The 23,990-nt window shown below is 31.3% G+C and overlaps 2 protein-coding genes across 8 annotated transcripts in view; both read left to right on the forward strand.

Moving 5' to 3' along the window:
* The window catches only part of LOC129907232 (solute carrier family 12 member 6), a 758,459-nt gene that overhangs the window by 157,305 nt on the left and 577,164 nt on the right, over positions 1-23,990 (forward strand). The gene's annotated exons all lie outside the window — the stretch shown is intronic.
* Positions 5,664-23,515, forward strand: LOC129907233 (transposable element P transposase). Its single transcript, XM_055983340.1, has one exon. The coding sequence runs from the start codon at positions 17,142-17,144 to the stop codon at positions 19,539-19,541; it is 2,400 nt and encodes a 799-aa protein (XP_055839315.1). The 5' UTR covers positions 5,664-17,141; the 3' UTR covers positions 19,542-23,515.

Here is a 23,990-nt window from a genome sequence, read left to right on the forward strand (position 1 = left end):
TACCTCACTACATTCTTAGAACCGTCAAAAAAAGAAGTTTTGCAGTTATTTGCGTTTTGCCAACAATAATGTGAGATATATGTACATATTTATACTCTCTTAATAGTTTCTATCTTTTGATGAATAAAGTTTGATTTTTTATTTGAATAGTCAAATTTTAGAAAATTTTACATTTAATTTTTGACGTGATAACGGGTCATATGCATAAAAAATAGTAAATGCTTTTACTTGAAAAATTATAAAGTATGAACGTTTTTTATCCATATTTTGTGCATATCAAATCTAGTTTATACTTATTAATTTCATATTGCTAGTATTTACTATTTTTTATGCATAAGGGCCAACGTCTTATAAATCGATGAACCATGGCAGCCACCACAATCCACAACACTACACTCTCGCACTTTCGCAGTGCGGCAAAAAATTTCAATTAAAAATAAACTAATAGAGATACAAAAATCTTCTATAGATTATTTGAAAGATAATAATCTAAAGCTAAATCCAAATGAAGGATTTTTAAAAATTCCGTCATTTAGTAGGGTAAACAGGGGTAAAACGGAAAGATGAAATTTGGGCTCAAATCTAAACGCAAAGTCGTAGAGGTTGAATTTTTTTGCTATAGAAAGATGAGATTAATTTAAGAATAACTGCATTTAAGAAAAATTCTAAAAAATTTTGAAACGAAGCTATAACGTTTTGTTTGAACGTTGTACACGTGTTGGGGCTATGACAAAATGATGATTTTGGGTAAAGGAAATTTTTTTTGACAATTCTAAAGATGCCAGGTGAAAGATAAGGGAAAAAAAATTAGGGATCTGATACGGATTTTTTTCCAACACTCTGCGTTTCGAAATATGAATTTTTGAAAAATACCTTGTTTTTTATGGGTATTTTTGGGTAATTTTTGATTTTTAGCTTTGGAGCGTTCAAAAAATCTCAAACTTATAGGACATGTAGGTTTTGGCCTTATGAATACATGTGCTTGGAACTTGGAATCGTTTAGTGAGTTTTGACTGAATAACGGAAGAAACAAGTTTTTAAAAAACACGTTTTTTGACCGTTATTAACCGATTTTCATCGTTTTTTATTTTTATCTTTTTTTCTTTAATAGATACAGGAATAGATTATATAGAGTAATGATAGACCATGACTACGACTATATACATATGTCAATCATGTCGTAAACACAATTTTGAGATAAGATAAGACATCACAAAATTTTAGAATTGAATTGAAATGAGATTGATACGTCATATGAAAGGTGAAATAATAAGCTTTCACATGGTACCTATATATTTTTTATATTTATACAAAAAAATTGATTCCATAGCCTGAGAACATAAAAACAAATGTTTTTTTTTGCTTTTTTTAATGAAATTTGATCGAGTTCAAAAAATTCTAGCTCTTTTTGTAGATGTCTCATAGACCTCATCGATATATATATTTTGAGCTAAGACAATAAGATTTCAGATGGTTTAAAATTTTGTATAGGTTGTTAGGGGAAAAAATGGAATTAATGACGTGAGAAGATAAAAATTCATGTGTTTTTTTTTTTTGCATTTTTTGATGAAAATTATTGTTTTCAATAAATTATTTTTATACTTTTTTCGCATTGTAAAAATTTAAAAATGGTTTTATTCTTAAGAAGAAATACCTACTTGGCTTTTAAATTGCACATTTTTTTGTAAGCTTTTAAAATAAAAAAAATTAATATAATGAGAAAATAAAAAAGGTATCATGCCAAATTTTTTTTACAAAAGTTTTGATAATAGGCATAAACTTAAAAATGTGCTATTTGAATTAAAAATATTAAATTCCGTTCGTTTTGCATTTCAAATCGAACAGTTCCAAAGAGTTCTAAGAATAACCAAACAAAAACGTTGTGTGATTCGTTTGTTTTTGTTTAGGGTTAAGACTTAAGTTTGACCAATTAAGACCATCCTGTCCTTAAAGCCCTGACGGTCTACCGTCATTCATGTTAAAAAAATGTGCAAATCATTTATCTTACCCACTATTTATTCTTTTTAACCACTCAATTAAGTACTCTACCTAAAACCTATTCATAAAAAAGGTCCTAGTCACTTAGTTACTAACTACCGCCCCATAGCCAAACTCTCTGTTATACCTAAATTATTCGAATTGTTAGTTTGTGATGTCTTATCTTTTAATTGTTCTTCTATCATTAGTAAAAATCAGCACGGGTTTGTTTAAAAGAAATCTACTGTCACTAATTTATTAGAATTCACAACGTTATGTTTTGACGCTTTTGAAAAAAATCTGCAAGTTGATTGCATTTTTACCGATTTTAACAAGGCATTTGACAAGCTTAATTATAGTATTCTTCTAAATAAACTGTCAAGAATTGGACTTAATGATTCTTTTATCAATTGGTTGTCTTCTTACCTCAGTGATAGACATTATAGTGTTATTTTCAGACATAATCACTCAAATAAGTTTGTCGTTAACTCCGGTGTACCGCAGTCACTTGGGACCACTATTTTTTGTTTTATTCATAAATGACCTTCCATCTTTTTTAAAAAATTCTTCTTCATTAATGTACGCTGACGATGTTAAAATATTTCCAAAAATAAATTTATTGACTGATTGTAATCTTCTTCATTTCTTCAAAATGACCTTCTATGTTTTTGGGAATGGTGCAATAACAATCGTTTTCTTAAATGTTGACAAATGCAAGACAATGCGTATCTCACGCAAGCAGGATTTCATTGTTTTTGATTATTATGTTAAACTCCTCTAGTTTACTCGTCCAATCCAGCTTTTCTGATCTTGGTATAATCCTAGATTCAAAGTTGTCATTTACTGATCACTACGATTCAATAATCAAAAAAGCTAATAGAGCACTCGGTTTTATTAAACGTTTTGGAAGTGAGTTCCGTGATCCCTTCGTAATTAAATGTCTATTTTTTTCGTTTGCCAGATCTGTATTAGAATATAGCTGTGTTATATGGACCCCTTATTACAATGTTCACACAAATAGAATTGAAAATGTCCAAAAGAAATTCATAAAGTTTTACCTTCGATTTCCTCCTAGGTCAAATTTAATTGAATGGCCTTCCTACCCTCAGAACCTAATTCTCTTTAATATCTCATCCTTTTCTGCTCATAGAGAGTTCTTACAGCTTTGCTTCATCGTTTGGTTAATGAATCTATTTCCTTGTTCTCAATTTTGGGTCGTTTGAACTTTAACGCGGCCCGTGTCGGGTTAAGAACTAGATTGCCAATTCGTCCCAGTTTTAGCAGATCGAACTATGGGTCTAACAGTCCAATTAATCAGTTGATTAATATTTTCAACAAACATTATAACTCAATTGACTCAGTTAACGTAAATATTATCAAAACAGTTTAAAATTAGATTTTTCGTTAATTTTGCAAATTAGAAATTTAATTCTATTATCTTAATTTTTTATATAAACATTTATTTTTATTATTATTGTTATTTGTATTTATAATTACCTGTAACGTTAGGATTTTAACGTGCTCAATAAATCAAATCAAAGTACAGTGTAATGTATAGTGATAGGATTTTCATGCACTTAAAAACGAGAAATATGCGCTTAAAATATATTCTTAAAAATAATAAATATGCACTTTAAATATGCATTTAAGGCCACGTGAATTTGTAAAATATCAATATTTCTTTAAAATTATAAAAAAAAAGATTTTACGTAACTTTTATGAAATTCCGAGTTCAAAGATGTAACTTTTTGGAAATATTGGTTTTTTTTAATAAATAAAATTGCACAAAATTTACTCTTAAATAATCCAATTTATCATTTGGTCGTGTTTTTTATGAGTTTGGACAACGTTTGTTTGTTAGTTTTGCACTGCATTTGCTTACGTTTTCTTATTGACTTTCAGTCACTTTTAGTAAAAAATTTCAAGCCTGTAAATTCGTTATTTTTGCTAATTTTTGCGAAAATATGCACGAGAAACATGCATTTATTTCCAAAATATATCAAAATATGCAAAAAATGCAAATAAATGCAAAATATGCACTAACAATTGATTGCCATTTTAAAGGAAATCTCCTGATTCGTATACATAATTCGTTGCCATGCTTCCAAGGTGTTCCTAAAAAAACATGCATTTGCATGGAAACCCGATCCCTAGTAATGTACAAGTCCTTCGATTGAATAATTTGCCTTTAAACAACTCATTTAATCAACGCTTTGTTTTCTGCTAGCCCAGAAATATTTTACAAGTTAAAATAAAATTTGAAAATGCAATTTTTTTTAAATTTTGTATTATTGTACGCGAATTTGTATTTCCTTTAAGACGAGGGGGTTACAGGATTCAAATACCTCTGTCAAAATAGTAAAGACAAAAAAATATTTTTGCCGTAACAGAAGATATTAAACAAAATTATGCTAGTTTTAAGGTAGATATTTTTTCGAAATTTCAAACATGAATACTAATTAAAAAAATGCTTTACTAATAATACAGTCAAATAAGGAGAAATAAAATGCACGACTGGGTCGCACGAACTTGCTCTTAAAGTAAAAGTTGCTTAAATTTTTAAGACTTTTTATATAGAAATTTGGAAAAAGTATAGGTAAAAAAAAAAATAAAAAAAAAAATAAAATTCGTTATTTAAAAAAATAAAATAAAATCTGAAATCAAATTGCCCTCCAAAACAAGTATGCAGTTTTGATTGATATATTAAGATGCATTTTTAGAAAAAGAATTTTCAAAGTCGTTAGAGCCGTTTTTTAAAAAACTAATTTTTTATAAATAATTTTTTGGAAAAAAAGTTTTAAAATAAAATTGGTATGCCATTTTGTAGAAATCACTAATCAACATCTAAAAACAAAATTTCAAAAAAATTCAATGTCCCGTTTTCGAAAATTTGATTTTTCAAAAAAAAATTTTCAAATTTTTTTTAAAAATCCAAAAATTATTTTTTCGAAAATTTTATTTCTGGCTTATACTAACATCATATAAATGCTTCTTTACAAAAAGTTTCGTTAAAATCGAATAAATACTTTCGGAGATAATCGGATTTGAAAAAAACGGTTCTATGGCAGGTACCGTTAATAATGATTTTCAAAAAAAATTTTTTTTATTAGAAGATAGATCTTGTCTTAAAATTTACAATTGATTTTTTTAAACAAAATCGTTGGAGCCGTTTTTGAGCAATTTCAATTTTACTAAAATCGGTATATGACAAGTACCGTTATTTTTGGTCCAAAAAAATTAATTCCAAAAACCCCTCTGTAAAGTCGCCAAATAATGCTACATACCAAGTTTGACATCAATCGGTTCACCCATTTAGGCTGTAGCTTCGTTTACAGACTGACAGACTGACAGACTGACAGACTGACAGACTGACAGACTGACAGACTGACAGACTGACAGACTGACAGACTGACAGACTGACAGACTGACAGACTGACAGACTGACAGACTGACAGACTGACAGACAGACAGACAGACAGACTGACAGACTGACAGACTGACAGACTGACAGACTGACAGACTGACAGACTGACAGACTGACAGACTGACAGACTGACAGACTGACAGACTGACAGACTGACAGACTGACAGACTGACAGACTGACAGACTGACAGACTGACAGACTGACAGACTGACAGACTGACAGACTGACAGACTGACAGACTGACAGACTGACAGACTGACAGACTGACAGACTGACAGACTGACAGACTGACAGACTGACAGACTGACAGACTGACAGACTGACAGACTGACAGACTGACAGACTGACAGACTGACAGACTGACAGACTGACAGACGGACAGACAGACGGACTTTCGGGACCCACTTTTTTGGCATTCTCTACCATCGTAATGTCATGGAAAAATGTTATCTCAACTTTTTTTTTTTGTACGAATGCATAACTTGATATATAGTACCTATATCGCAAGTAAAAAGGGGTAGGTAAATCTCGGAATGAATGTTAATAGAAATTTTCTTTGCTCAATATCTTCCTTTTGCCATTCTATAACATATCTCAAAAGTCTAGAAAAATCTCATGTCCGCTTGTCGCGATTTCAAGGTCAAATCGCGAAATGGAGATTTTCAAAATTAGCAAAAATAGACTATGGTATTATATTATACACATATGGTACATGATTTCAAGGTATTTTTTAATGCTGATTCCAAAAAATCAAGACAATCTGACGTCTCTGGAAAAAGTTTACCTGTTTTTCATCTGTCAACTCATATTATTATAACAGTTGCAAACTTACTGCCGAAAAACCCTGAAAAGTTATGGTAGATGAACCAAATTTTGCTTGAAGATTTTAGAATCCATCATTATTAAAAATCAAAACAATCTATTACAAAAAATATAGCTATATACCTACGAAATAATGGTATTTTTTGATGGAGGGGATAGGATAGGATATGCACTAAAGAAGATTCTTGTTCATCTTAAGAATAAGTGCTAATAGGCTAATTTTTTCATTTTAATCTTTGTTTGGATATTCTTTAACTACCCTCAAAAATCTAAAAAAATCTCATGTCCGCAAGTCCTAATTTTCTTGATTTGAAGATAAGGCGCAGATTTGAAAAAAAATGAAAAACTACTCTTCAGATATTTGTGTCAGATCAACATGAATAAGGTGCATTACTTTTCAGGGATGGTCATATTGATTTGTTTGTGGGTTTTGTTGGAATCAGCGTTAAAAAATACATTGAAATGATATGGGTTATGTTGGTATACATATAAGAATCTAAAGTTTTCTTATTATTTTTTTTAAATCTGCACCTAACTTGGTTTAACCTGGACATGAGATTTTTTTAGATTTTTGACATAAGACTTTTGAGATATGTTATAGAATGGCAAAAGGAAGATATTGAGCAAAAAAAATTTCTATTAACATTCATTCCGAGGTTAAACTCTTATTTAATTGGACTATAAGGATTTTACAATATTCGCTTTCAGGTAGGTTTAGTCAAAAAATATTTGGATTTTAAAGTTTGTAGCCTAACTTTCAAATTAATTGTCTTCCTAACCTCAGGCAAACGAATCGCAAAGACGAGGGGGTTACAGGATTTAAATACCTCTTTCAAAATAGTAAAGACAAAAAATATTTTTGGCGTAACAGAAGATATTAAACAAAATTATGCTAGTTTTAGGGTAAATATCTTTTCGAAATTTCAAACATCAATATACTAATTAAAGAAATGCTTTAGATCACTTACTAAGGATTTTACAATATTCGGCTCTGATTTCGTCAGCTTTAAAATATAAAACGTATTCAGTTATATTTAATAGATTTTCTTAAATTGATTTGAAGGTTATTTTAAGTGACCTAAGCTTGCTTAAATATTTAATTTGCCTTTAGACAAGGTTGCTTATATTCTTATCTATTATTGGTTTAGTCAAAAAATATTTGGATTTTAAATCCATACAAAACTCTACACCACCTTACATTTATTATCGAACGAATCAAAATAATCCTAATCCAGCATATAGCGGTCGCTAAAAATATGACCACATCCCCAAATATGCTAAAATAGTTGGTTTGAATACCTAAAATTTTTTTCACTTTTCATTTTTGTTCATGTTCTAAAACTTCGACATTTTGAAAATCATCTAACTCAAAAGAATTTGGTAGCACTTAACAATTTCTTGTTTAAGTTTTGAGTTCTTGGGGGGTCATGACCCCGTGACAACCCCCCCGACCCCTGTATACGCCGCTGCGAACAGCTGCTAACACTTCCATCCCCCAGGCACATCCAACATTTGGGAAAAAAGCCTAGAGAATAGTTCCTTGGTGGAACTCAGAGCTCTCTTCGCTCCGTCAAGAAAAGATGCTAGCTCTCAGAGAATTCCAAAAGAGGCAAAGTCAACCCAATTTGATTCTGTATAAAAAGGCTGACGTCAAATTTCGCCGACTCCTTAAAGACAGCTAAGCCAAAAGTTTTTCTAAATTTACAGTACCTATCAATCCCAATACTTCAACCTTAAAATATGGCACAACATTCGTCAATTGACAGGAAATCCATCAACACTATTCATTAAAAGTGTCAGATCCTCGAACCATCTAATTACAGACCATGTCCAAATAAGTGACTTTTTTGCCAAAACCTGGTAGAGCTTTTTAAACGACTTGAATTTTTATTCTGACTTTACAAATTCTTTCTTTCAAAATAATCCAGTATCGCTCATGCAGCAAATTTTTTTACAGGTAATTAACGCGCACTAAACGGAGTTAAATGTCCTTAATATGTTAAACACAATGCGAGCTTCAGAAAAATAAGGAGGGTTTTAAGAGGAGAAACCGATGCACATTAGTTTTAAAGCTCTGGACATTAAAATGGCAGGGAAAAACAGAGGCGGGTAATATATTCCACATTCGTGTGGTGCGGCTCAAGGGTAAACTGATGAGCATTCCTAGAAGCGCGAGTATTACGGTTAAATTTTTTCAGGGGAGGAATGCAACTAGCACTAGCTATTTCATCTGAACATCCTGCCGCTAGACGAATTGAGGAACCGATTTCGTATATTATAGAATTCGAAACTTGTCTGAATAAAGTCAAAGGAAAGACACCCGGTCGCGACCGAATATACTACCCGATGTTTAAACATTTGCCGACCGATGTAAATTCAAGACTTATAACATTGTTCAGATACATACTTGATTCATCGATTATTCCACATAGCTGGAAAACAGCTTCACTTATACCTATCCTAAAACCAAATAAAGACAACACTCTTGCTGAAAATTATCGCCCTATTTCTTTGATTCCCTTTGCATGTCTTAATTATTGGAAAAAATAGTAGCTAAACATCTTCTTTGGTTTGTCGAAACAAAAAAGCTAATTTCTCCCAACAAAGTAGCCTTCAAACCAAACAGAGGATGCACCGATGCTCACCTTCATATCGACTATTACATCTGCAAAGCATTGTCTGCCAAAAACCACGTCTCAGTTGTCTCATAAGATTTCGAAAAAGCCTTCGACAAAATTGGATTACACACTATTCTGAGTACCTAAACTCAATGATTGGGGTGCTGGAAAGAAAATCTACGGATACGTAAAATCCTTCTACTTAACTAATAGAAAGTTCTATACTAACGTTAACAAAAACTATTCAAACCAATTCCCCCATTCCACAAGCATCCCCATTCACTGTGCTACAAAATAAAAAAAAAAAATACACCCGAGAAATAACATAGTGTAGGCTGTTCGTATGGTCGAATAATGCATAAAAATATTTTTGTTATATTATTGGAACCCTCCATTTTTTTTTATTTACAAAAAACCATTTTTACAGACTTTACGATGTAATCTATCAATATCTCAGTCATTTTTTTAACAATTCTCAATATGTTATATGTTTTTGGATTTCTAGACCTTTTGAATGATGTATATAAGATTAGGGTTTCCAGAACATCTCTTTTAAAGAGAACATGTTCTCTTTTTCAACTCTGATCTTTTTTACACTCTCTTTTTTCATAGTATTCTTTTTTTGTTCTCTATTTTTCAAATGTCCTCTTTTTAGTATCTTTTTTTATTTTCGTCCATAGTTTTTCAAGATTGTTACAATTATCTGTCTCGTTGTTTCAACTCTCAAACTCTGCCCACTCACAGTTAAGGTAAAGTGTTCATCGCATTTAAATTCAAAAGAGATGTTCTGTTTTTCGTTTTCGATCTACATATTTTATAATTTCTTTTTCTACACGGATCTCAGTTTAATTGCCTTTCAGCTCGATCTTTTTATCTAAGTACTTCTTAAAAATTTAAATAAATTGTGGCTCGTTAAAAAGCTGACTTGTGCAGTTATTCCAAAGTTTACTTCTCTATAGAAGTTAAACATCCATTCAAAAGATTTACAATAACTGAGAATATGGACGCGTTCTTCTTTGAAAAGATTTGATCATTTTTAACGTAATTCCTGTGTCCCAGATCCACTACTTTTAAGTAACTCTTTAGGAAAAATAAATTTGTTCTGCTTATGTGACGTTAGCTTTTGCTTTTTCTTATCAATTACTCTCTTTTTTGTTCTTTGTTTTTTTTTTCTTTTAAGTCCTCTTTTTTTAAAGGTTCAAGAGTAAAATGTTCTCTTTTTATTAAGGTCCCATATGGACACCCTGATATAAGTCTATTGATTAAACAAATTAAGTGTAGGTTTTTATCCCATAAATCTTGAAAAAGTGATTTTTTTCTCAATTTTTTCAACTTTACCCAATTTTTTTCGCAAAATAAAACAAACAAAAAAATAAATTCTGAAAGAATATTCATTTAGGCACAAATTGGTGTATGGTTTTGTTGAATTTGACCAAAACTGCGCAATCTATGCTACTTTTTCGTAACTAGAAAATATGGCAAATCCTGATGTGAATTGCAAGGTGCACAATAGGGTGCTCATTATTTTTAAATAATTAGATTTTGTATGCTCCTAAGATCTTATATGGTTGGAAATAAACTAAAAATAATATGCCCCAAGTTTCAAGTCTTTTTTTTTATGAGTCAACTTATGCGACACAGTTTATTTTATAAAAAGATTTTCCGCAACTCCACATGGAAGAAGCTTCTCCATAAACTCGCGGTCTTCTTCGAACAAAAAGACCAAATAGAAAATAATAAAAAAAAAAGCAGACAGAATATCAGTCGTCTACTTCAACTTCTTCTTGGGGCGGAGATTGTTGGTGTGTCCACACTTCTTGCGGCAATTTGTGGCCCTTGGGTGCAACCTGGCGTAGCGCTTGCGGCAAATCATCTTGTCGCAATAATTGTACTTTTGTGCCAAAATACGCAGAGATGGCTCAATGATACCACAACGAGGACGGAGCACCAAGTGAAGGGTGGATTCCTTCTGGATGTTGTAATCGGATAGAGTGCGACCATCTTCCAATTGTTTTCCGGCGAAGATCAAACCAAAGATCATATAACTAGTAAAGATGTCGCAGGTAGAACAAATTCCTGTGCTTGAAATTTTCTACCATCAGATTTTACCCATAGGTCCAAAACATGTATCCAAGAATTAAATTGTTGAGAAACATTTTAAAATTTTTCGATGACTGCGTAGAAAAGAGAGGGCTCATTTTTATAGATGAATTTATTTAATGGGAGGAAGCGAGATAGTAGTTAAATGTTGATACGAATACCTAAGGAAAAGATAATAGAATAAAAAAATACATTTGTCTGCGAGAATGTACCTATGAATTATTGTTTTTTTCTTAAATTATTCAGGAAACTGATAACAACACATGATTCAAAATATAATTTAAATAAGAACAATTTTAGATATATATATGTATGACAAGAGTGTATGAGCAAAATTATGTGAAAATGAATTTCAACCCTCAAATTGTCAATAGGTCCAAATCATAATAAAGCAGAAATCCTTCGCAACATTAAAAAAAAGTTCTTATCATGAGTGGGAAAGAGAGAGTTATTTTTAATACAATTCTTAAATGCGAAGGACCGAGATGTAAGTTGAATAGGAACAAATGAAAACAAAAAGGATCGTTTTGCCGTGCGGGTATATATTTTTTTTTCACAACTGGATTGCTTCGCACAAGCAGGGCGAAGACGAGATGGCTAGTTTAAAAGATTGATGAAAAAAAGAAGAAAAACAACTTTAGCAAGTGACTGGTGTGCTTGAGGTCAGCGTTGCCACAAAGTGCCCGATCGGGCCATTTGGCCCCCTATCTTATATTTTGGCCCTTTGCCCGGGCCAATTAGAAATGGCCCACGAATCCAAGTTTTAGTAGATTCATCTTCATATGGTGCTTAGTAATAATTAAAAGGCTTTACAAAATTAAATATGCACTTGAGCAAAAAAATGGAATCAAACTTTGCGTTCTGTAAAAACGATAATTGGTGAGGATGCAATTGACACACATGAATGTTAATTGCACCATTAAAAAGCTTAAAACAAAAGCTTTAAATCAATGCTAGGAATTTAAAAACCGGTTCACTTTATAAAGATCCAATCAACATAAAAGAAGTATGTAAGTAAAAAAAAAAACTGAAATTGAAATAGAGAGTAGCTGAAAAATTTACCATTTTAAAAAAATGAAGTGCAATTTATTGACAGATAACGTCAATAAATTGCACTAAATTGTAACGTTAGGAAAAAAAGACTGAAATTGAAACAGAGAGTATCAAGAAAATTTAACATTAGAAAAAAATGAGGTGCGATTTATTGACAGATAGCGATTATACTATGGTACGCATAAAAAATTCAAGCTTTTAGATGAGACCATGAGACTTGAAGAAACATTATTTCAACCATTGCATTTTTTGCTTTTAATAAAAATAATTTACTTGATTCCGTTTTTTTGCTCCTAAGTGTATATCATCGCTATGCATCGCAACTACAACGTATATTCACCACACATAAATAGGTACCTATGTATACTGAATTCATTAATTTATCTCGTTTAGTAATTTGATTTTTCTCACGTCAGTTGTATTTATTTATTTTTAATAAGTGGCTCAAAGCTAAAAGATGTCTGTGAATTAAAAGTTTAAAATGTACATCTGTGTTTTTTTTTTAATTTCTTTTGTAAACTAATAAGATTTAACAAATGTATGGCCAATAAAGGCCTTTTAAATATCGTTTTTTGTGCCCCATACAAAAACGTCATTTAAAATTTTAAAAGCCTGTTAAATGTTTATGAAATCGGCTACTAATGCTTTAAACAAATAAAAAAGAATAAATAAAATTTTTATTAAATTGCATTTTTATGTTTTTAGGAAAATTTTGTTAGTAAAATATTTGGCCCACAATTTTGTCAAATGGCCCTCAACAAAATTCAAAATGGCCCTCTCTGCTTTTTTCTTCGCGGACACGCTGCTTGAGGTATACGTGTAAGCAGAAGAAGGTTGATAAGTTTTTTTTTTGGTTTTAAATTTCTTTTCGACGGTAGTTAGATATTTAGTTATTTTTTTAATTGGAGGGTGGTTTTCTATTTCTATATTTTTGTTTCCTTTTTGATTAATCGCAAGGCACAGGCGCATTGCTTTTAGGTGTATAGGTACACACGTAATAATATGTAGGTAGGTTTTTTCCTTTTAGACAGCAATCGTCCTTGAAAAATGTAGTTCATTTTATTTTGGTTGGAAAAAGAAATTCAAACAAGTGGTAGGTAGGTGGGTAGGTAGGTAGTGATAAAAATGATCATTCTTGGTTTTTGTTATTTTCTTTAGTGAGGTAGGTAATCTATCTATTGATATTGAAAAAGAGTTATTTGGTGTGGATTAGGGCTGTTAAAATTTCTATTAAAAAATGCATTTGCATAAATGCATAAAAAAAATGATTCCAACCAAAAATATTTTGCATAAAAAAAATGAATTTTACACATTAATTTTAAAAACAAAGCGCACTTTTTTTTATTATTTTCAAAAACTCATTTTTATACCTATTATATTTTTTGTGCTATACAAAATACTTACCTACTTTTGTTACCTATTTAAACACAAAAAAGAAAAGAAAAATCCATAGAACAACGATTAAGCAACGAAGAAATACATACCTATGTATAGTTAACTTAATGTCTGTACAAAAATTATATCACCAAAAATATCGCACTCAAACGCAAACAATGTTTCCCCCGTCCCTTACCTAACCTACCTACCAACAAATAAACACACAAATAAACTAACCACTTATAATCCAATAAAAGTTATTTTTGTCCTTTTGTATACTCTTTTTATCTAGCCATTTTGGCACCTGTTACCTATGTGATGCAATCCAAATAAAAAAAGCTATCCGTATGCACACAGCAAAACGATTCTTTTTTCATGATCACTAAAAAGTGAAAAAAGGCATAAATTCTAATAGATCCTCGTAGGTACCTATGCCTTTTAACAGAAAATTAAAACAAATTACCTAAATCGTACACCTACGTATTTACACACTTTAAAATAAATTTCTATTTACCCACCCTCGAAAGTTTTATAAGAAAAAATACACCTACTCGAAATAAACTTATCAACCTGCTTAAACATACATATACCAAAGATTATAGAATACAAAGATGTCGCATCCCATAGAAGTTATCGAAACCAAAAATTTGAAGTGTCTTATGTGATCAACATGTTGCTAGCTGCAAAATGTTGCGAGAGCGAGGGAATTCCTTAAAAAAATGGAATCTCTTTCGTTTTCTTTCTTCTGTTTTTTTTTTTTGATTTTGTTTTGCTTCTTACGGCAACGGTGCCGATGACGATCACTGTGGTGGAGTTTTTTTTTTCTTACTTTTTGCCAGTTCGTCTACCCAGATCTTCCCTCTTGTGAAAGGATTTTTTGCATTCCCGTTTTTTTTTTCTTTTTAGATTATTTTTTTTGTTAATATGAAGACTTTAAGAATTTAATATTTTGTAGAATATTTTTTAGCCGAGGGTGGTTTCTGTTTTTTATTTTTTTGTTCTCTTTTTATAGGATGGCAACGCACAGGTGCATTTGTTTCACGGCCACGGCAATCGTCCTTGAAATAGTTGTTTTTTTTTTTTGTATTGGAGGATAATTATATAAATTTTTGTTCTTGTTTAATTGCGTCTGGCAAAATCTTTTCTTTTGTAAGGATTTTCTTCATTCGTTTTTTTTTTCCTTTATTAGATATTTGTATATTTTTCGTGTTGAAGATTTTGTAGAATATTTTTTAGCCGAGGGTAGGTTTTGTTTTTATTTTTTGAGCTCTTTTAGTGCTAATGCACAGATGCTTGTGATTTTTTTAGTGATTTTCGATAAGCTGTATTTCAGTAAAAAATTATCGTATTATGACAAAACAAAAACATGTGAAAGCTATATTCTTCTTGTTTTAGGATTTTATTACCAAATATTTTATTTCAAAAGGTAAAATTGCTAAATCATTGGAACTGTTTAAAAAACTAAATTTTCCAATTTTTTTGTTTTTATTTTTTTTATTGATAAATACGTAAAATAAAAAAAATACGCATTAAAAAAAATTGTTACACTCATGAAACTAACGATTTTGATTAAAATTTGTGTGTGTAGCAATACACATAAAAGCCAATTTTTGAAAGAAAAAAAAACATTTTTTGTACCGTTATTAACGGTGCCTGCCATAGAACGTTTTTTGTTGGTTTCTGAATATCTCGTCAAAATATAACAAAAAATAAAAATAAATTCAATTTGAATATTACAGAAACAATAATAAACAAATACACTACACTGAACCAAATCCTTACGTAAATACAACGAAAAAATTCGTTGAGCCAACGAAAGTTTAATTAATTTTCAGCCGGTGAAAAATTTAATTGGCTCAACGAAATGGCTTTCATACGTTAATGAAGAACTTCATCAACTAACGAAAACTTTCGTATTTTAATGAAATTTTTCATACAAATTTTTGATCGAGAATTAATGAATTTTTTCATTACTTTACGAAATTTTTTCATCAATTAACGCAAAATTTAATTAAACTGCGATGATATTTTTCGTAAGCTAACGAATTTTTTCGTAAATTTTATGAATATTTTAATCAAATTACGAAAAATATTCATTAGCTTACGAAACTTTTCGTAAGCCTACGAAATTTTTCGTCCATTTTTCTTGCCTAAATTTTGGAATAAAAACCTAAAAGAATTCATACAGTGGAGCGGAGAGAAAATTTCTTACCATAAAAAAAAAACATTTGTTATTTTGAATTTAAATTTTTAATTATCATAAATGAAATATACATTGAATAAAAAAATTAAATTAAATACACCGAAAATTTTGGAGATAAATGAATATTTTATATCGTCGAAGTATATGAGGAATTCTATCAGGGATTTGATGTCATCTCCTATGCCGATCAGGAATGGTTGGATCTTGGATGCTGGATTATCGGCTTTTGAGGTGTTCCAGCTGGTCATTGGGATGACATCTTTGGAATCTGAAAGAAAACAGAAAGAGAAAAATAAAAAAAAGTAACAATTGGTATTACCAGAGATACCCAAAGGAGATGGGAAACTTTCGTACGTTTTACCCCCCAAAACCCATTTGTTTATTTCGTGTTGTTGTAATCTCTTTTGTATTCGTGAATAAATGTGAAAAACACACATAGTGTAGCCACGGTGTTTTAACGCACACCTAAGCAAAAATGTACGATTTTTCAAGCATACTAAGCCAAAAATGTATATTTATTCACGCATACTTATCCAAAAATGTCTAAAGCAGCTTGTAGGCAAACCCGTATGACGTCAGAAGTTTCTCATCTCTTTTGGGTATCTCTGGGTATTACAAGAGACAAAAATATTTTTTTTTACAAAATATAGGAAGCAATATTCCAATGGTACTTACCTTCTATCTCATCGGTTATCCAATTTTCGTGGACTTCAGCACACATTTTTTTATTTATTCCGCGTGATAGGTCTTTGCATTTTCCGAGTTGAATATAAACTGTGCCTTCGAGAAATGCACACAAGGAACGAAAAAACAGCGTTCTATGTATACATTTTTTGTTGGTCTACGTTTTTTTTTTTCGTAATGCAACGATTTATTTTCGTTAACTGAGAAGATGTATTTTTTCATAAACCAATGTAAAATTTCATTAATCTATGAAGAATTTTCATAAACTGATGAAAATATTCGTTAGTTGATGTTGAATTTCATAAGTTACGAAAAGTTTACGTAATTACATTTCTTTTTTTGATAAAATGAGAATGAAATTTTTCCAGGTACCTACATTAAATAACTTTTTGATACCTTGCCTACCCTTACCACCCGCACTTTAAAACTTTTTAATACCTTTTCTACCCTACCCAACCCATGCCATCCGCACTAAATACTTTTTAAAACCTTTCCTACCCTTACGATCCGCACTGAATAACTCCTTTAATACCTTTTCTTCTTTTCCAAAGAAAAAATACCAAAGCTCATAACAAACCAAAAAAATATATTTCAACAAAAATAAAATCAACTTGCAATTCAAAGGACGATTGCCGTAGCAAACGAACAAAAAATACTTTTATAGCGATGCGCCTGTGCATTGCGAATTGCGATCATACAACAAGAGAAAACAAAAATAAAAACAGAAAACCACCCTCGGCTAAACAAATTCTTCATTTCAGGAATCCCTGAATTTTTATATTTCATTAATTTCCTTTATTTTATTTTTATTTCGCCATTCTGCTTTGCGACTTTGTGCGGTGAGCATCGTTTTGTTTGGGCTGCGGAAAAAAATTATTAAAAATGAATGAAAATAGGAAAAATGGAAGAAGATGTGCTTTGGAGCACTGCAGGAAATCTCCGAGAAATTCTGCAGGAATAAAAATGTTTGAATTTCCTTCTGAAGACTCCATTCGTGGAAAAATTTGGAGGGAAGTTTGTAATCAGCAGGGAGGGACAAAAAAACTATTTCTGTGTGAGAATCATTTTCCCACAGAATTCATTGGGAGTAAAAAATTAAAAAAGGACGCAGTTCCTTCTTTGTTTTTGAATTCAGAAAATGATGATTCTCAGTTAATTGAAATTGAGGATTTTGAGTTGCTTCAGAGTCCTAAGCGCCGCAGAAATAGTGACGAAATCGAAGCATTTTGTTCTAATTGCGAACGAAATATTAAAAATACTCACTTTTATTTAAAAAAATTGTCAAGGATGGAAAAGGTTGTAAACATTTTGCGAAAAAAGCTAAGGTTGCGCTCTAAATTTCAAAAACAAACGCAGCAAAAACTTTTAAAATTGAGGAAAAATTATAAAGAACAAACAGAAAAGTCCTCAAAATCAATTAGGCAAACTATTCAAGAACTGTCCATATCAGAAAAAGCTAAAACATTTTCTAATATGCTGACTAAGCCGAAATCCAAAGTATGGGATAAAGACGAGAAATTGCTCTGTCAAAATATATTTTATAGGTCCCAGGCTGCATATAAATTTCTGCGAGACGGTTTCGAGCTCAATATGCCCCATTTAAGTTCCCTTTTTAGGTGGGCACCAGTTAAAAACCTGCAACCTGGATTTGAAAATACAGCTTTTCCTGTTATTAAGGCCAGGGTTTCTGAAATGACAGGTAGGGAGAAAAATGTAATAATGGTTTTTGATGAGGTGGCAATAAGGAGGGATCTTGTTTACAATTCCCACCAGGACATAATTGACGGTTTAGAAGATTCCGGATTTGAAAGAACATCAAAAGTAGGCAAAAACGTTTGTGTGTTCATGATTAGAGGCCTTTTTGACAATTTGAAGTGTGTCCTAAATTATTTTGTGTCGGAAACAAACATTAAAGGGTCGATTTTAAATGATATTGTGAAAAAGAATATATCCGACCTGAATTCGATTGGCCTTAATGTGTTGGGCATTGTTTGCGACCAGGGTTCAAACAATAGAAATTGTTTCAAATGCTTAGGAGCCATTGATGTGGAAAAACCTTTTTTTTTCTTAAATGAAAACAAAATTTTTACATTTTACGATTTTCCTCATCTGCTTAAGAATCTCAGAAATCTTTTAATATGTCAAGATATCTTAACACCCGATGGCAAAGTAAGTTTTGATGTAGTTCGGGAATTGTACGACATAGAAAAAGATAACGTAGCTAAAATGTGCCCAAATTTGACGGAGAAACATATAAATTCGTCAGCATTTGACAAGATGCGCGTTTCACTGGTAACCCAAGTGATAAGTCGAACAACTGTTGCTGCAATTAGGACCCTTGTAGAGACTAAAAAATTAAAAAAAACTTCTAACACTGTTGCATTATCAACTGCTTCATTTTTCGAACAGTTTGACAAATTAATGGACTGCATGAATAGTGGCTCGTTATTTGACAAAAATCCGTTCAAGTCCGCTATCCAAGAAGGCAACGCCGTTTATAAACATATTGAAGATTCTCTTCAATACGTCAAAGAGATACAGAGGCTCAACGACTTGGGGTCCTTTCATCACATTTATGGTATTAGGCACACGTTAAATGCTACACTAGGTTTGTATCATAAAATGACATCTAGCGACCAGTCAATTACATATATATTGACAAAGAGACTTAACCAAGACGTTGCCGAAAATCTCTTTAGTGTGGTAAGAGCAATGGGAGGCAACAATAAAAGCCCTTCAGTTTACGAACTCAACATATTACTGGCCAAAGTAATGTCGAGTCGATTACTCCAATGTACACCGCATTCAAATTGTTTGGATGACGAAGATATACCATTGGATATACATTTTGAAAATAAAGCAGAAAATGATATATCGACTGATCCAATAGTATCAAAAAGCGACCAGTTAATAGATATGGCTTTATTTCACGAGGAATATCAGGAATTCCTTTCGATAGACACATTTGATAGTGATATTAGAATTGAGCTAACTTCTCTTAGATATTTCTCGGGTTATGTAGTATCTAAAATGCTACCAAAGCTCAATTGTCCCCAATGTGAAGAACTTATTCTGAAACGTGACGAAGTTCTTACCTGTCCCTCTGAATTCTTTTTGTTTGCCAAAAACTATGCAAAAAATTCAGATTTCGGAAATCTTCGTGCACCGTCAGATTTATTTTTCCAAGTTTGCAAGATTCACTCCGCAACTTTTGAAAAGATATTCAAAGAAAAAAAAACAAATACCAAGAATAAGAGAAGTTATGATGTCAGAAAGCATTAGATTGACACCTGACTGGTTTTCTGAGCAGGGTAATTGCTTTGACCACAGAAAAGCAATTACGAAATTTTTTTTGACAATTTTGCTCAGAAAACATTGTTCTTGGTACGTTCAAAAGTCTATCAAAAGCAGTAACCGCAAAATACAAATTCTGTCCTAATAAAAAATTCAAAAATAAAAAAAAAATATAAAAGCAAAAACAAACAAAAAAAAATATAAAATCGAAAATTAAAAAAAAAATACAAAATACAAAATCAAAAAAAAAAATATAAAATACAAAATCCAAAAAAAAAAAAAAGAAGCCAGATCTCAACACGTCCACGTCGTTGGCTTTGGGTTACTCAAAGTTGAGAAACAAAATTTGGTGCGGTTACTGCTTTTGATAAACTTTTTTTTTTTAATATTTCTATAAGTTGCGGAGTGAATCTTGTAAACTTGAAAAAGTAAATCTGAAGGTGGATGTAGATCTACTTAATTTTAGTTTTGGGCATAGTTTTGGCAACAAAACAAAAAATTCGGTGGGATCGAAAAACTTCGTCACTTATCAGAAACAGCTCTTCACATTGGGGAAAAATAGAGTTTTGGAATGTTCTTAAATGCTACATTACCCGAGAAATATTTAAAGAAAGTAACTCAATTCTAAGATTACTATCAAATGTATCTATCGAAAGGAATTCCTGACATTCTTTTTGAAAAAAGTCATCTATTAACTGATCGCTTTTTGATACTATTGGATCAGTCGTTATGTCGTTTTTAACCTTATTTAAAAGTGTTTATCCAATGGTATATCTTCTTCCAAACAATTTGGATTGGTGGACATTCGAGTGTCGACTCAAGATTGCTTTGGTCAGCAATATGTTGAGTTCGTAAACTAAAGGTCTTTTATTGTTGCATCCCTTTGCTCTTACCACACTAAAGAGATTTTCGGCAACGTCTTGTTGTAAGTTTTTTTTTTTTGTCAATATATATTATGTAATTGACTGGTCGCTAGGTATCATTTTATGATACAAATCTAGTATAGCATTTAATAAATGCCTAGTGTACCACAAATGTGATCAAAGGATCCCAGATCGTTGAGCCTCTTTATTTCTTTGACATAAATTGAATATGTTCATAAACGACATTGGCTTCTTGGATAGCGGACTTGAATAACGAGCCACTATTCATGCAGTCCATTAATTTGTCAAAACGTTCGAAGAATGAAGCAGTTGATAAATTTTTAGTCCATACAACTTCTAATTGCAGCAACAGTTATCACTTGGGTTACCAGTGAAACGCGCATCTTGTCAAACGTTGACGGATTTATATGTTTCTCCGTCAAAATTCGACACATTTTAGTAACCTTGTCTTTTTCTTTATCGTACAATTCTGAACTACATCAAAACTTACCACGCCATCGGGTGTTAAGATGTATTTGCACATTAAAAAAATTCTAAGATTCTTAAGAAGATGAGGAAAATCGTAAAATGTAATTTTTTTTTCATTAAAAAAAAAGGTTTTTCCACATCAATGGCTCCTAAGCATTTCAAAAAATTTCTATATTTTGAACCCTGGTCGCAAAACAATGCCCAACACATTAAGGCCAATCGAATTCAGGTCGGAGATGTTCTTTTTAACAATTTCTTTTAAAATCAACACTTTAATGTTTGTTTCCGACATAATATAATTCAGAACACACTTCCAATTGTCAAAAAGGCTTCTTATCATGAACACACATACTTTTGCCTAAAATTGATGTTCTTTCAAATCCAGAATCTTCTAAACCGTCAATTATGTCCTGGTGGCAATTATAAACAAGATCCTTCGTAATTGCCACTTCATCTAAAACCTGTATAACATTTTTCTCCCTACCTTTCATTTCAGAAACAGCTTTGAAAAGCTTTGTTTTCAAAACCAGGTTGCAGGTTTTAAACTGGTGCCCACCTTAAAAGTGAACTTTAGTTAGGCATATTCAGATCGAGACCGTTTCGCAGAAATTTATTAGCAGCCTCGGAGCTATGGAATACATTTTGACAGAGCGATTTCTCGTCCTTATAAAACATTTTGGTTTTCGGTTTAGTCAGGATATTAGAAAATGTTTTTGCTTTTTCTGATATGGACAGTTCTTGAATAGTTTGCCTAATTGATTTTGAGGACTTTTCAGTTAGATTCTCAAATTTTATCTCAATTTTACAAGTTTTTTTCTGTGTTTGTTTTTGAAATTTAGAGCGTTAGTCTTTTTCGCAAAATGTTTAAATCCTTTTCCATCTTTGACAATTTCGTCATGTAAAAGTGAGTATTTTATAACATTTTGTTCGCAATTGAAACAAAATGCTTCGATTTCATCATTAGTTCTTTTTCTGCGGCGCTTAGGTGCAACTGGAAATCCCCAATCCCAATTATTTACGAATCATCAGAGTTGGAATCTCAAGACAAAGAAGGAACTGAGATCATTTTTAATTTTCTTACATCCAATGAATTCTTTTTGAAAGTGACTTTCACAAAAAATAGTTTTTTTTCTGTCCCTCCCTGCACTTTACAAAGTTACCTCCAGATTTTCTCCTGAATAGTGTCTTCAGGAGACAATCCAAACGTTTTATTTCTTTTTGGAATTTTTCAGATATATTCTGCAGTACTCCAAACATCATCTTCTTCCATTTTTCCTTTGAAGTTTTATAATTTTTTAATTCCATCCACTGCTTAAATTTAACGATGCTGACTGCACACAGTCCTAAGTCGGCCCTTTAATTTTTTAAACGTCTGTCTTCAAATCTATCTTTATGTCCGTCTGTGTGTTTGTCAGTTTCTCTATTGTGTCCGTTTGTCCATCTGTCTGTCCGTTTGGCTGTCTGTCTGTCTGACTGTCTGTATGATCACCGTCCGTATATCTGTGTATCCACTCCTCCGTATGTTCGTTCGTCTGAACATCTGTCTGTCTGTCCGTTTGGCTGTCTGCCTATCCGTCTGTCTATGTGTCTTTTCGTTTCGCTGTGTGTCTGTCCATATGTCTGTCTTTCTGTCTGGCCTTCGGTCCCTTTGTGCATCTTTCTGTCTGTCCTTCTGTCTATCTGTTCGTATTTCTGTCTGAGAGTCTATTTCTTAGACTGTTTGGCCGTCTGTTTCAACAAATGTAGTGCTTGACCTTAAACTTGGAGGTTTTTTGTCTAAAATTACCTTTAAAAAATCGATTTTTTTAAAAATGTTTTGATACATTGCACTTAAACATCTGAAGTTACCCAAAAAAGTTATTAAATTGTTTTTTGCTTATTTGCCGGTTCTTCTGCTCTGATTGATCGTTTATTTCTGAAGATATAGCCCGAATACTAAGTATGCTGGGAAAAATAACGACAAAAAACTTTTAAAAATTATATTTTGAAAAACATTTTTTTAAATTAGATTTTCAAGTTTTCTTGGCTAAAATCTATACAAAAAGTACAAGGGTATTTGGTGTCAAATTTTTTGTATTATTTTGTAGTGTAATCATTCATCTTTCGAAATAAATATAAATCATGCTTTTAGAAGGCATGAACAATAATCATTTTTATCAAAAAACAAAAGCGACTTTCATGGCTAAAACTGGGTTTTATGGTTTTTATAATACTTCCTATGGCCAGAACTGAACGACCACATGGCAGCCACCAGCTTTCCAATACAAAAAGAATTATCAAAATTGGTTCACTCAGTCCAAAGTTATGAGGTAACAAAAAAAAAAAAATACAATCGAATTGAATACCTCCTCCTTTTTGGAAGTCGGTAAAAAGATATTACTTGGTGGTGTTAAACTCCATATTTTTGCCTTAACCTCTGAATTCTGGCAATGAAAACAACTAACAATTTGTTTAAAAATCCATTATGCTATTATATATCTTATCAGTAAATTTCAATTTTCTGTCATATCAAATTAAAAATTGAAAAATACAAAACGGTTGAAACGCTCAGAAAACTTTTCTTTATGATTTTGTCATATTCTTTTATGAAAATTTTACAAAAAAAATGTTACATCCCAAAGTGTACTATTTTTTCTCAAGAATTAAACTATATTTAAGTCTGTTCGTTTAAAAAAAAAGTATAAAAATGATTATTAATTAATTATTACTACAAATTTAATACCATCTGAAAGGTCATTATTTCAGCTAAGAATATTAATATAAACAAAAAGAGCTGGAATCTTTTAATGCTATCAGTTATTATTAAAAAAAAAAACATCACCCTCTTGTTATTTTTTTTTTTTTGATATGGCAACCTATACTAAAAAAATTATTATTTGAGCTTTAATTAAATAAAATAAGTTACAACTTTTTAAAGCCAACAATTTTTAAAGACGCACAATGCGATACAAAAAATGATATAAGTGATAAATATTGATTCAAAGATTTATACATACATACATATTATTGTTAAATCGTACAATATCACTTTTCATTTTTTTTAATTGAAGATTTAATTTTTTTTTAACCTATAAAGTTTCTAGCG

The sequence above is a fragment of the Episyrphus balteatus genome, chromosome 1, assembly GCF_945859705.1.
Source record: "Episyrphus balteatus chromosome 1, idEpiBalt1.1, whole genome shotgun sequence".
Lineage (NCBI taxonomy): Eukaryota > Metazoa > Arthropoda > Insecta > Diptera > Syrphidae > Episyrphus > Episyrphus balteatus.

What these genes read in the sequence shown, in the direction of transcription:
- LOC129907233 (XM_055983340.1), top strand. Translation starts at nt 17,142, where the DNA reads ATGAATGAAAATAGGAAAAATGGAAGAAGATGTGCTTTGGAGCACTGC.